Source organism: Carlito syrichta, unplaced genomic scaffold, assembly GCF_000164805.1.
Source record: "Carlito syrichta isolate Samal-C Ts95f unplaced genomic scaffold, Tarsius_syrichta-2.0.1 Scaffold257243, whole genome shotgun sequence".
Classification (NCBI taxonomy): domain Eukaryota; kingdom Metazoa; phylum Chordata; class Mammalia; order Primates; family Tarsiidae; genus Carlito; species Carlito syrichta.
In genome coordinates, this window is record NW_007201339.1 from 454,532 (window position 1) to 469,170 (window position 14,639).

Sequence of the window (14,639 nt, forward strand, 5' to 3'; positions counted from 1 at the left end):
GCTCACAGCCACCGCAGCCTCGACCTGCTGGGCTCAGGCGAACCTTCTGCTTCAGTCTTCCAAGTAGCTGGAACTACAGGCATGCGCCACCATGCCCAGCTAAGTTTTTTATTTATTGTAGAGATAAATAAAATAAATAAATAAAGTCTTGCCAAGTTGCCTAGGCTGGTCTCCAACCCGTGGGCTCAGGCAATCTTCTTACCTGGGCCTCCCAAAGTGCTGGGATTATAGGCATGAGCCACCATGCCTGGTCAAAGTTTTTTAAAAATGGAAATATCCTAATTATTTCTCATTATTAAAAATTACATATCATTACTATAAGCCAGGATTCAGACTGGTCTCATTTTCTTACTGCATGAGCACACCACTTTAAGAATGCACTACAACCAAGTTCAATGTTCTAATGATGGTCACTTAGCTTTCCCCTCAATTTTTCATTCCTATAAATAGAGCTGCAAATAATATCTTTATATAATCATCTGGTGTCTTTTTTTCCTTCAGATAAAATCTTTTAGGTCTTACTGTTGAATCAAATGGCATATTTATCTAAAATGAACACATTTTGCCAAATTATTCTATAAAAAGGTCTCTATCAATTCAAACTTAGATCATCAAGTTATGAAATTTTCTGCTTCTCCACATCCTTAGCAAAGCTACATGCTATCTTTGCATTCTTCTCACCTGTGGTGATCACCACTATCCCCTACCTTTTCTCTAGTACCTTCACCCAATATGATGGGCCATCACCCAGACCATGATGTCCACAGGACTCACTGCAGAGTTAGACATAATAAAGATTATGGGCTGTGGGTCAGGTCAAGCAGGTTGCTGGACTGGTAACGTCAAAAACTAGCAAATGTTCAGTGCATCTCATCAAGGCCATGCCAGTCTTCCTCCTCACTTATTTCCAGCCCCTAGTGCAGCCCTGGACACCCAGTGGGTGCCCAACAACTAGGCAATAGACACAGGATGAGCAACCTTCAACTGCTACTCAACCTCAGCCATGTGGCATTCCCTCTAGGATGTGCATTCCCTCTACTTCCCCATATGTAGCTGCCAACATCTCGTTGCATGAGTGCTGGTCACATGGAGGCAAATGCAGGCAGCCTTGAGACAGCAGAATGCTTCTGAAGACCTCTGCCTACCCTGAAGACTGTGCAAGTTTGTTGAGCCAGGTCTAGCCTATACAAGTTCTAGTCAACACTGTCATATGGGAGGGTTGTGTTTGTCAGTGACAAGTGGACTTCTTACATATACTCTAATGTTTCTGCAACCACTGGCAAGAATACTTCATCCAAATTATCACTCTTGAAACACTTCTATTTGTACAAATTAGACTGTTCAACTTTTTTGGTAGTATATTCTCTGATGTCTGAGTCCTATCTGTGATGCCACAGCATCTCCATGACAGGCCACATTATCAACTCCAGGTAGCCCTTCCTGCAAGTAGAGTAGCACTGCTCTGATAGCCGAGCTGTCTCTGGAGAGTAGGAACCTGGGTGTATGGTGGACACAGAACTCTATCTTGGAGCAAGGTGGGAGAACTGCCACACCACTCACTCCCCTGCCTCAACTGGAGGATGAGGGGTCCCCAAGACAGCTTTCCTGCACTACCAGATTTCCACTTCTGCCAAATGGCAGTGGGCACACCTGGAAGAGGCACTCTGCTCATGGCCCAGTCACGTCTTCTTACACTACACCAGAGTCATACTGGGGACAACAAGGCCAAGAGCCCAGATCTAGGACAGATTGCTGCAATGCAGGCACATTTCCTTCCTCACCATTTAGGAAAGCAAACCACTAAAATAAAAAAAGGAACAAGGGCACGTCGTCTGCGTTTTTCAAGTATTAAGCTGTAAATTGCCATAAACATAAGAACAGATTAATCTGCAAATACATCTGGGTAAATTTCTCAAAATGTACCATCAAAAAGGACATCATGGCCCTACTATAACCATTTTCACAATAAGGCCTATCTGCTCATATACACTGGCTATGTGAGTGCACCACAAGTGCACATGTATAAGCTCACCCAAACTCACCTCAAGATACCTCGCCCCAGAAAGCAGAACTGAGCAGCAGCACATGAACAAGTGTGTGTAGTTATGTGTATTATGCACATAGTATACTCCTCTGGAACTCGAAGTTTAGATGCTTCTTGTCTAACTTATGTTGATAAATTATGATGTATTGTAAACATTTCATTTAATTTTTTTTAAAAGCAGGATTTATTGAGAGGACAGAAAAGCTCCCACAGTGGGAGGGGATCTGAAGGGGTTTGTTCACATTTCATGAATTAAGAATCAGCTGTTAATATGCCGCTAATGATTCAACTTTGACTCCAATGTCTACAACTCCTCTTTAAGCTTCTGCGTCAATTTAGTAAAAAGTAACCTGAGATTTGCAAGTCGAGCTATTTAAAAATGTTTCATAACTACTTATCTACATAAAACAGAAATATCAATTTATTACCCAGCCAAAACAAAGTAACTACAAATTAGATGCATGAAAGACTGATATGAGACCACCACCGACACCTGTAACACTCTGATTCCACTGACTTACTCTAAAGTGGTGATGTTCCTGCTACTGCTGATGATGATGGCATACAATCACACAGCACTTAACACATGTGTCAGGTACTAATTTATGCATTTTATGCATTCAAATTCATTTTTATAACCTTATGAGGTAGGCACTGTTATCAATCTCATTTTACATATCAAGAAAGTGAGGCCCAGAGAAGTTGAGAAACTTGCCCAAGCTGGCAAAGGCCAGAGCCAGAATTCAAATCTATACAATGTGGATCCTGTCTGAGCTCTTAGTTCCTAGGCTGTACTGTCTTTCTATAATAAATCAAGAATATGGGCACAGTGGCTCATGCTTGTAATCCCAGTACTTTGGGAAGCCAAGGCAGGGGAATTGCTTTAGCCTAGGCAATATAGTGAGACCTCGTCTCTACAAAAAAAAATTTAAAAATTAGCCAGGTGTGGTAGCACATGCCTGTAGTTCCCCAACTACTCAGGAGGCTGAAGGGTAAGTATCACCTGAGCCCAAGAGGTCAAGGCTGAAGTGAGCCATTATTGTGCTATTGCACCCCAGCCTGGGCAAAAGAGCTCAATCAATCAATCAATCAATCAATCAAGGTTATGAACTCTAGCTTACAAATAAACTCCTGGACATAAAGTTCCACTTACTGTTTTACATTCCAGGGTTGTACATAAGATTTCACTTGACAAAGGGTTTCCACTGCCAAAAAAACCTCTGAAAAATCCCGGACATAGAATATCAGTTCCTACAGTAGAAAGGGCTTGTTGAATGGCACACCAGGCTGCCATGAAGCTCCAGTAGTAACTTCCTCTTACAGATAACAACAGTTCTAGCATCAGAAATTTAACATGTGCATAAAAGCCAGAACCACAAATGTAGAAAGAAAAAAGATGTTTCTCATTTTCTATGATTTATCTGAGATTTGCTCCTTCATTGGCAGACCTGATTCTCCTAGAGTGTATGGACCAAGAGTTGCCAAAAGTTTAAGTATGGCTGGGCACGAAGGCTCACACCTGTAATTGCAGCACTTTGGGAGGCCGAGGTGGGAGGATTGCATGCAGCCAGGAGTTCGAGACCTGCCTACACAATGTAGTAAGACCCTGTCTCTACAAAAAATAAAATTAAGTCAGGTGTGGTAGCTTATACCTGTAATCCTAGTACTTTGGGAGGCTGAGGCGGAAGGACTGTTTAAGCCCAGGAGTTCAAGACCAGCCTGGGTGACATAGCAAGACCTCATCTCTAAAAATAAAAAATAAAGAAATTAACTAGGCATGGTGGCACACCTGCAGTCCCTGCTACTCAGCAGGCTGAGGCAGGAGGCCTGTCTAAGCCCAGGAAGTCAAGGCTATAGTGAGCCATGATGGTGCCACTCCCTCCAGCCTGGACAACAGAGTAAGACCCCGACTCAAAAAGCAAAAAACAACAACTATAGTAAAATAATCTGAGCTCATGGGTCCCAGACCAGCCCAGGAAACTTGGTGAGACCTCGCCTCTACAATAAATCAAAAATTAGCCGGGCATGGTAGCACGTGTCTGTAGTTCTGGCTACTTGGAAGGCTGAGGCAGAAGGATTGCTGGAGCCCAGCAGGTTGATGTTGGGATGGTGGTGAGTTTGTCACTGCACTCCAGCCTGGGCTGTAACAGAGTGAGACTCCAACTCAAAAAAACAAAAACAAAACAAATAAAGTGAAATAAAATAAAATTAGCTAGGCATGGTAGTGCATGCCTGTAGTCCTAGTTACTCGAGAGGCTAAGGCAGAAATACCACCTGAGCCCAGGAGGTCAACGTTGTGGGTAAGCCACGATTGTGTCACTTCACTCAAGCCTGGGCAACAGAGTGAGACCTTGACTCAAAAAGAAAAAAAACAAAACAAAAACTTTTTTCCTGGCTAATAGGAAAAGGGTCACCATTATTTTGTTTACCAACAGAATTCCTGATTTCAGCTTTTGAAAACTGGTATTTCACAAAAACATAGATTAAGAGGAGAAAACTATAGTCACTACAAGTAATATCTTCTAAATGCTGGTCATTTGCCAGAAGTTAAGGGTCCCATATGCTGTAATTAAACCTATCATCTGAGTTCTCTACAGTTTTACATTCAGCAAGGAAAAAGTGAAATGGCCTGCATTAAAGATACCCTGTTCTTCCACACACAGCTAGCAAGGACCGAATACATAGGTGAAAGACAAAAGAAGTTTACACTGGCTGACAATTCACTAGAGAAATAAGAAATGCCAGCGTCCAAGATGCTGACACACCTCTGTATCCCCCAGCACTCTATGGGCCCAGCATTCACAGAAGCTCAATGCAAAAAAGGCAGCTCCACTTAAGTTAATGGAGGACCCTGAACTTTATTTATTCATCAAAAATGGCTGTCCTCTCTCCTCCCCAATCCACCTGCAAGATAAAATTTAGACTCTTAGAGGGTTGGAAAGGGGAGATACCAGGAAATGTCACTTGCTCCTTACCTTGTTTCTCTTTTTCTTTTAGTGGATCGGTGTTATAGACTCGGAATCCATTTTCCATCCCACATGCAAAGCACCCTAAAGCAGAGAGTATCAAAAAAAGACACATTAATCCCCAGGCCTGGAGTGGACAAAAGCAAGGGATTTGGAAAAAATGGGATTTAGTTTCTACTAAAAACTTTTGCAGATGCTCAAATCTCACAGACATGCTGTGTGCTAAGTCACAACTCCTTTTCTGTAGAAATGTCATTAAGTGACATGCATATCTTAGAAGATTTTGTTGGTTGTTTTGCATGCAAAAGAGCCTTTAGAGCTGCTCATGTTAACTTCCCCTCTGTAGGGTCCTTCTGTGGCATTCGGACCTGTGGACCAGGTTTCCGCCTGAACATTTAATTCCAGTGAGAGAAGCTATCTCGACAAGCCACTGCCACTGTGCATTTCCTGTTAACACCTGCCTTTTGCTAATGCTCACCACTGGCCTTCAGTTCCAAACACACTTCTTGAGTGCAGTGTGTCAGGAATCATGTCAGGTCCTGGAGAGGCAACAAATGAAGAATAATAAAGTCCACATCTTAGTGGTGGACAGTTGTAAAGCAGGCACTCTTGCCTGCTGTGGACAAAGCAGGTGAGGGGAAGGGCAGGGTGTTAGGGGAGACGGGAAGGTAGTCCTAGATCCAGGGAAGGGAAGGAGAGGGATGCTCCTTCCCATCTACAGGATGGTCTCCTAAAAGGAAGCTCTGAGGTCTCCCATAACTTCGCTCCCAACTGTAAATCGTCCTAACTCCTTAAAACTCTGTCATGGTCACAATGACCTGAGTCATGCATCCTGGTCACCACATCACAGTTAATGATCCAAATAAAAGGCACTGTTAGGAACCAAATAAAGCACTCAAGTGTGAAGAAGGATTGGTTCCTGTAGCGATCCAAGGACTACACTCATCTCCTTAAATGCCATGTCCAATTGTTGATTCATATGAAACTGTGGCTGGAAAGAGAAAAATCAAACTCTCCAATTCTTTTCACATGAAATGTTGCAAAGTCTGGCCCCTCACGGTTACCACACAACTGCTTTGAAAATCAATGCAAAGACCCCCTCTTAAAATTCCATTCTACTAAATTTAATCCACCTTTTCTGTTTTGGAGCCACAATTGTCTGTCCTAATAGCCACCCTTCCAAAAGTGAAAAGCACATCTATATCTTTTGTCCAAGTCACTTATAAAACCATAGATCATGATAGATCCAAGTACCCATGACAGCTACCCTAGTGAAGTGGAGATCACATTTTGCAATCAACTTGTATGTTCTGAAATGTAATTTATTTATCTGGGCCTGGAATCTGAAACTCACTTGAAAGTACTATGTTACTATTTCTTAAATTATTCTGGGTTATGTCTTCATGTTATTGGAATCATATAATCCAAACAGAAGAATCTGAGCTTTCCTTGCTGAATACAAAAATGATACTAGAGTTGAAATTTCTTCCTTTCTGTCGCAACTTTCCCAAGTTGTTTTTTTTAGTTAGAGTCTCACTTTGTCACCCGGGCTGGAGTACAGCAGCACTCACCGCCACCCTAGCGTTGACCTGCTGGGCTCAGGTGATCCTTCTGACTCAGTCTTCCAAATAGCTGGAACCACAGGCATGTGTCACCACGCCCGGCTAATTTTTTGATTTATTGTAGAGATGAGATCTCACCAAGTTACCCAGGCTGGTTTTTAAAAAAAAATTTTTTTTTGAGTCAAGTTTTAACCTGTAACTATCTTGTCTTCATCAGAACACATATATTTCTGACCAAAGACTTGTTAAAAAAATACAAACCGCTCCTATAAATCCACAAGAAAAAGGTAGACAACTCAACAGAAAGATGAATAAAAGATGGATAATTCACAAAAGAGGATATCTAGGTGGTCAATGAACATACAGAATCAGAAAAATACAAAAAAAAACAAAACCCCACAATGAGATCCCCACAATGAGATCACCCCAAAATGATGGAACACACCAAGTGTGAGCTGGGTATAGAGCCATGGGAACGCACACCTGCTAGTGGAGGGCAAATTCGTGAAACCACTTTGGAAAATTAACTGCACTATCTATGACAGCTATCAATTCAACTCCTAAGTATGTAGGAGTATGTGCCTTGTAGAAATATGAACAAACAGTAACCAAAAGACACGTTCTAGAATAATCATAGTAGCACTATTATACTCATGAGTGCCAAAAACTGGAAACTACCCAAATGCTCATCAATGGTAGAATGGCTATATGAAATGTGATACATTATCAGCATAAAGAAACACTATACATCAGAGAGAGTGATCTACAACTATAATCAACAATATGGGAACAAAATGAAACACGATGTTGAATAAGAAAACCAGAAACAAAACTAAGTATGAAAAATACACAAGTTGGCAAAATGAATCTATGCTGTTAAAAGGTTGGGGGCAGTTGCTGGAAGCAGCACAGGGTTGTTAGGTATTTTCAGTTTTGTTAGCGACAGGTGTGTTCAGCTTAAAAAAAACTCCATCAAGCTAAATACTTATGGTATGTGCACTTTTCTATGTGTATAACACACTTGAATAAAGTTAGAAGGTGTTATAAATACCAAAAAGTTGGAAACCACTCTCGAAGGAGGCTGTCACAAAGATAACAAATCTTATAACTTAACAGGGTTTTGGAAAGTGGGGTGGGAAGGGGGAAAAAAAAACTTAACAAATCTTTAAGATAACAAATCTTAAAACTTCTTCCCAGAGAAACCCTTGGCACACAGGCTAGCAACTGTACAACCCTGGGAAAGCTGGTAGCGCTGAGGAAGCCTGACTGCCTCAGAATCACCAAGAGGGCGTTCTTCCAAATAAATGTAATCCACAAATATTTCCCACCCCCAAAGTGACAACTATAGAAGTGGGCCAAGGAACTCAGCAGCTCAAGCCAGGTATACATAGGTGTGTATATGCAAAACACTTCGGCGTCCCAGGGGAATTAAAAGGAAATGGGTGAGCACGTCTTAGAAATGTTCACCTTTACACTTCGAGTCTTAAAATCTGGAGTACACATTTTCTTTGAGAGAAGACAAGTCAAAAGTTTGAACAATTTAAGATAATGGGCAACTATCCTTCTAAAAATGGGTAAGCCTGGATTTGCAGTAAGAGTGGCTGGGCTCGGTGGCTCAGCCTGTAATCCCACGCTTTGGGAGGCCGAGGTGGGTGAATTGCCTGAGCCTGCAGGTTCGAGACCCACTTGGGCAATTTGGCGAGACCTCATCTCTACAATAAATAAAAAACTAGCCGGGCGTGGTAGCGCGCACCAGTAGTTCCAGCTACTTGGAAGGCTGAGGCGGAAGGATCGCCGGAGCCCAGCAGGTGAGGCTGCAGTTGCCGGGAGCGGCCACTACACTCCAGTCTGGGCGACAGAGTGAGACTCCAACTGAAAAAAAAAACAAAACCAAACAGTAAGAGTAAAAATTTAAAACCAGTATAAGTAAAAACAAAATGTAATAAAACCAACCGTCTGGTACAAATTTACATTATAGGCTATTAACCTAATTGTAACCAGAAGTTCAAGACCAAAGTATATTCTTATATTCTTTCTTTTTTTTTTTTTTTTTTTTTTTTGAGCCAGGGTCTCACTCTGTCACCCACGCTGGGGTGCAAATGCACACTCACGACTTGCTGCAGCCTCGACCTCCTGGCCTCAGGTGATCCTTCAGCCTCAGGCTTCCAATTAGCTGGGACTACAGGCGTACTTCACCACACCCAGCTAATTTTTTTATTTTTTGTAGAGATGAGGTCTTGCTATGTTGCCTAGGCTGGGTAATTCCTGGGCTCAAGCAATCCTCATGCTCGGTCTCCCAAAGTGCTGGGATTACAGGCATGAGTACCACACCTAGCCTGAAAGTGTATCTCCCGAGGAGTTGCTATTCCTAAAGGGTTCTCAATTATTATTAAAACCTATTCAAAAAAACTACTGGCCCTCTTCTGCCAATAAAAATCCAAAACGTTCAGATGGATACTGCCCAATGTCCAACACGTAGGCTCAACCGCATGCCTCACTAACTGTAAATGCTCTCTTTCTCATCCCTACATTTGGGCCAAACTAAGTCACTGTGGAGGCCTCAACCTTCCCCACAGCCACTGCTGCTTGAGTCCAACTGCTCTCTTCACCAGGAACCATTCTGTGATTTCAAACATCGGAAGTAAATTTGCCCTCCACCAACTTAATGGAAAATTCCCCACACCTCTTTCATAGCATGCATATTTTCTGCCTCTTAACTTGGTTTTGCTTAGATATAATTTAGCTCTCTTCCTACAGCACTAGGAATACAGAGAACAGGTTTTGCTTAAACCCAATGTGTCCTTCAAACCCCAAGAACCACCCAACACAGAACACATATGCCAAATGAAAGACAGATAATCACTGCATTATCTACTTAAATTTATCTTCATAAATACGGCACAGCACTTGCTTTGATTGTCTGCAAAAACAAAACTCTCAAAGCCAATAACATAAAAACTCTTAGAGATCTGTTCCTAATAAACAGCCGTTATCCCTTTTTCTTCCCAATCATGAAATTTAGTAACGAGCATCTCAAATCTGAGGTGGCAAGATTAACTTTCAGAATCCCAGTTCCCAGCCCCACAAGGCTATAGAGATCCCCCCAGCCCCACCTCTGGGGGGAATCTGATCACTTGCATCTTCCTGCACCCTGGGGCGCTCCTGGGAGCAGCTCTTAAAGCAGGTAAAGAGATCACTTTCCCTGAGTGGTTTAACCGTCCAAAGATTACAGCTGGATTCTAAAACGGGAGATGAGACTTCCCTCAGGGGCACACCTTAAAAATCCTTTTATTCTATCAATTAAAAGAAAACACACACACACACACACAGAAAGTGGGGGTGGTGAAGGTTACATTTTACATTTTCTAATTTAAGCCTTTTGATTTGAACGACACCCAGCCGAGGTCACCTGGCCTACAAAAACCGTCAATAAAGTGTAGTTACTTAGCTGGAAAGAACTTGAACGATTTTCAACTCAACCACCACAGCGTACTCGCTAGCGGCCCTAAAAGGAGTACCCCTCCCTCAAAAACAAAAAACAAAAAAACCAAAAAACCCCACGAGTTTTCAGGTACACTGTAAATTATCACAGGGGAAAAAAAAAACACAACATGGTTATCCCTCAATCCGGCTGGGAGCCGGCGGGGACCCCGAGTGGGTGTGGCGAGGAGGTGGGGCGACAGGCCCAAGGGGAGGCTGGTTTCTGCTCGGTGTCCGGCCAGGACCGGGACAGCCAGAAGAGGGGTGGCCGCAGCCCTGGGGGGCGCGAAAGGCCGAGAGAGCAGGGGCCAGCGAGGGCCTCATCTGGACCCCTGGCTCGGACAGGGAACGGGGGTGGGAGGGTCGATGCGGCCGGGTCGGGGGCTTCGTGGGGTGAGGCCTGGCTGGGCTGGGGTCTGCGGGAGGGAAGGCCCGAACGAGTCGGGGACTCCGGGGTGGGGAGGTTGGCGGGACAAGGCGTCAGGGCCGGGCCGCGCGCCTTACCGTGGTCCTGATTGAAGCCGGCGTAGAGCAGCCCGTTGCCGTGCGGGTTACACGGGAGGAGGTTCATGGCGCCGCCGTTCTGGTCCGCGCGCCTCAGAGCCGCATGCCGCTCCGGGAGGCCGGCGGTCTGGTCCCGTCGGGCCGGCGCCGAGGGCGCCACGGCCGGAAGTGCTGACCGTGCGTACGTGCGTGCGTGAGTATGTGCGTGCACGCCCGCCCCTACAGGAAGGCCGTGGAGCGCCGAGCTCATCTAACCCGGGGAGCGTTGGATGCATTTGAGGGACGAAAGGAGGCCTTGAGGGGCACCGACAACCTGCCGGTCAGGGCAAGAAGGGACTCTCGGTAAGGGAGGCTGATTCCAAACAGAGGCCCAGCTGTTGTCCCTCAAGTGAGGCAAACCTAGAACCGCGATACCGCGGGAGCACCCACTCTAGGACACAACCCGCCCCAGAACACACATCCCCTCAGAACACACACACACACCTGGGACACTCAGCGCCCCCTCCCCGCCCCCGCAGCACACGCAGCTGCCGTGTTATGAATTGTAGTTTTCCGGACTAGGTTTCTGGTTATAAATTCCACAGCCCTTGTTAGTCTTCGTTACAATACTGAGTGTTTGGCCTCGGGGCCCCAGGAAACAGAATCTTCGACCTTTCCGGCCCTCCTTTCACTTGCTCCAAGACCGGATTCTAATCTTTCTGGTTGTGGGCCCTAAAACCCTCATCCTGATAGATCTTACCACCTATCCTGGGGGAAGGAATGCTTAGGCCAATAAGTTTCCATAAAAACCCAAGAAAACTGGGCTTGGGAGCTTCTGAATCTCTGAACACTTGGAGGGTTCTGGAGAGTGGTGCCCAGGGGGGCATTGAAGCTCCTACCCCGCCCCCACATTTTGCCCTCCCCATCTCTTCATCTGTATCCTTTCTAATACGCTTTTAATAAACCAGTAAAAGTGTTCCTCTGAATTTTGTAAGCCGCTCTAGCAAGTTAATTGAACCTAAGGAGGGGTTCGTGGGACCCTCAACTTGAAGCCCCTCTGTCAGAAGTTCTGAAGGCCCCGACTTGCCCCTGGTGTCTAGGGTGGAGGAGGGGGGACAGTCTTGGAGACTGAGCCCTTACCCTATGGGATCTGACGCTATTTCCAGGTAGATACTATTGGAATTTTCTTTTTCTTTTTTTTTTTTTTTGAGTTGGAGTCTCACTCTGTTGCCCAGACAGAAGTGGAATGGCACGCTCCCAGCCACCGCAGCCTTGACCTGCTGGGCTCATGCGATCCTTCCTCCTCAGCCTTCCAAGTAACTGGAACTACAGGCATGTGCCACCATGCCTGGCTAATTCTTTTATTTATTATAGAGACAAGGCCTCACCAAGTTGCCCAGGCTAATCTTGAAACCCTGGGCTCAGGCAGTCCCCTTGCCTCAGCCTCCCAAAGTGCTGGGATTATAGGTATGAGTCACCACACCTGGCCTAGGAGGTGGTGTGTATAGTCATCTGTAACTTGAATTGGAGTACACCCAGCTGGTGTAGCTGCAGAATCAATTGTATGGTGGTAGGAGAAACTACCACACATTTGGTCACAGACGTCTTCTGGGTTGATGATTGTTGTAGTGGTATGAGGACCGAAGAAAAACACAGTTTGAGAGTTTTTCCTGAACAACAGCCCACATGGCCCCTTCCAGTACATATAGGTCCCCCTGGGTACACAGCCCCACCGGATGCATAGTCCCCCCAAGACACACACACCTGCACAGGACACCTTCCTCCAGGTCACACAGCTCCCCAGGACACAACCCCTCAGATGACACAAGCCCTCAGGACACAGATTCCCCACAGAAGACACAGCCTGTATAGGACACAGACCTCACAGGACATGCCTAAGGGATAGTTCTCACACAGCATCACTCCAACAGGAGTCTGGGCTACCACAGATCATGGTGCCCATGGTTCTCCCCAGCTCTTGGGGACACGCTGCTAGGGCATCCTCGTTACAGTTGGCCCAGGGCTCTGTTCAAACAGTGAATGGCCTTGGAGACCTCAGTACTGACTGTTACGTCTCCCACCCAGGGAGTCCTCTCTACTTTCCTGTCCCCTCTCCTTTTCCCACTGCAGTACACCTGATCTCCTAGGAGGTCCTTGCAGGGCTCCTCCACCTGCCTTTCACCCTGGCATGTCATTTTCCTTATCCCATCCTCACTGTGTGCCTGTGTTGGTCTGTGGGTGCAGGCCATTCTGTCACATGAATCAGGTGAACTCTAAACACAGAGCACTGGCCTCACTCTATATCTAGCCTTTAGCAGAGAGCCAGGCCAACTCTGCAGCGTTGAATAACTCAATTCCCACATAAGAGGTGGCTGTGTCTTGTGGGGGAAACAGCAACTCCTCCCTAAAGGTTACAAGAGTCAAGCAGCCTGGGTGTGGTTACAGGATAGGGGCCCAGTTCCAATCACAGAGCTGGTTCAAGGCCCAGAATGCTTAACTGCAGTCCACATGTGCAGCACCCTGATCCCTGGAGGGCATTGAGTGCTCACCAACCCCCTGCTTATCTCCACTGCCATGTACGCATATGGACACCTGTCATGACCACCATGTCACAAAAAGAAAGTGGAGAGATGCGGTAAGGGGCATCTCCCTTGATTTCTGAGTACCGCTTTCTGGGCTTCCTTCAATTCCTATTCCATTCCAAGACTTCCTGTGGCTGTGATGCCACTTCAGTTGTGTCCTAACCAGGAACCTCAAGGCTATGTTGCCTGTTGTAGGGGGTTGAATGGTGGCTCCTGAAAGATATATTCACCCAGAATCTATAAATATGACCTAACTGAATTTTTTTTTTGAGTTAGGGTCTCACTCTGTCACCCAGGCTGGAGAGCAGTGGCAGGATCACGGCTCACTGCAGCCTCAGAATATGACCTTTTTGAGAAAAAGAGTTTTTGCAGATGTAATAAAGGATCTTGAGATCAGCTTGGATTTAGAGTGGGCCCTAAATCCAATGACAGATGTCCTTAGAAGAGAAGAAAAGGGAAGAAGACACCTAGGGGAAGGCCACATGAAGACAGGCAGAGATTGGAGTGATTTTGTCATAAGTCAAAGAATTTCTGGCAACCACCAGGAGCCAGAGGAAGCATGAAATAGATTATCCCTGGAGCTTCCAGGACTGTGAAAGAGTAAATGTCTGTTGTTTAGCCGCAGGCCTGGGGCGCTCTGTTAAGCAGCCTTAGGAAACCAAAACACCCCATTGATAGCTTACAAGGCTTCATGTGGAAAACAGGAAAAGTGACTCAAAATGAGTGACAGAACTCTCCCACCCGCCCTTTTCTATGAAAATTCTAAGATTCTAAGGACACAGCAGAGTCTCACCTCTAGAGTGAAGGGAATATAAATTATATACTTTTATATTAAATCACAGATTTACACCAGCCAGACATGGTGGTTCATGCCTGTAATTCTAGCATTTTGGGAGGCTGAGAAGCAGGAGGATCGCTTGAGCCCAGAAGTTTGAGACCAGCCTGGACAACATAGTGAAATCCCGTCTCTACAAAAATTTTAAAAATAGCTGGGTGTGGTGGTGTCTAGTTCTAGCTACTTGGGATGCTGAGACTGAGGATCACTTGAGCCCAGGAGTTTGAGGCTTCAGTGAGCCATGATCCTGTCACTGCATTCCAGCCTGGGTGACAGAGCAAGACCCCATCTCTAAGAAAAAAAGAAGACACAACTTTCTATTTGTAAGACAAAAAATATCATCTAATGTTTTAACAATATAAACCACAAAAGAAATGCTTCACCTCAAAAAAAAAAAAGAAAGAAAGAAAGAAAGAAAGAAAAGAAAAGAAAACAGCAGCAACAACAAAAGAAATGCTTCACCAAATTCTTCCAGAACAGAGTATTTCCAAACCAAGACATGGCATTCATGGGTCATGAGTACCCCCATGAGATTATTTTAAAAAGGGTTAAAAAAAAAAGAATGAAAAATACTGTGCAAGGCCAGGGAGTTCAGGCACCTGTGTTGAAGCTTATAGAGAATCTCTGTCTGGGGACACCCAAGCAGCCATCTGCACAGCAAGGGGATATATGGTGGCACCCATCACT

The 14,639-nt window shown here is 45.2% G+C and overlaps 1 protein-coding gene across 2 annotated transcripts in view; it reads right to left on the reverse strand.

The window, feature by feature from the left end:
• WDR45B (WD repeat domain 45B) overlaps positions 1 to 10,795 on the reverse strand; it is a 38,074-nt gene extending 27,279 nt beyond the window's left edge. Inside the window, exons 1-2 of one of the 2 annotated variants that reach the window (XM_008052122.2) lie at positions 10,557 to 10,795; positions 5,020 to 5,094 (exon numbers count right to left, since the gene is read on the reverse strand). In XM_008052122.2, the coding sequence (XP_008050313.1) occupies positions 5,020 to 5,094; positions 10,557 to 10,623 (142 nt within the window). In that variant the 5' untranslated portion in view covers positions 10,624 to 10,795. The remainder of the gene's footprint in view (positions 1 to 5,019; positions 5,095 to 10,556) is intronic. The other variant, XM_008052123.1, reaches the window with a different exon arrangement.
• Positions 10,796 to 14,639: the final 3,844 nt, after the last annotated feature.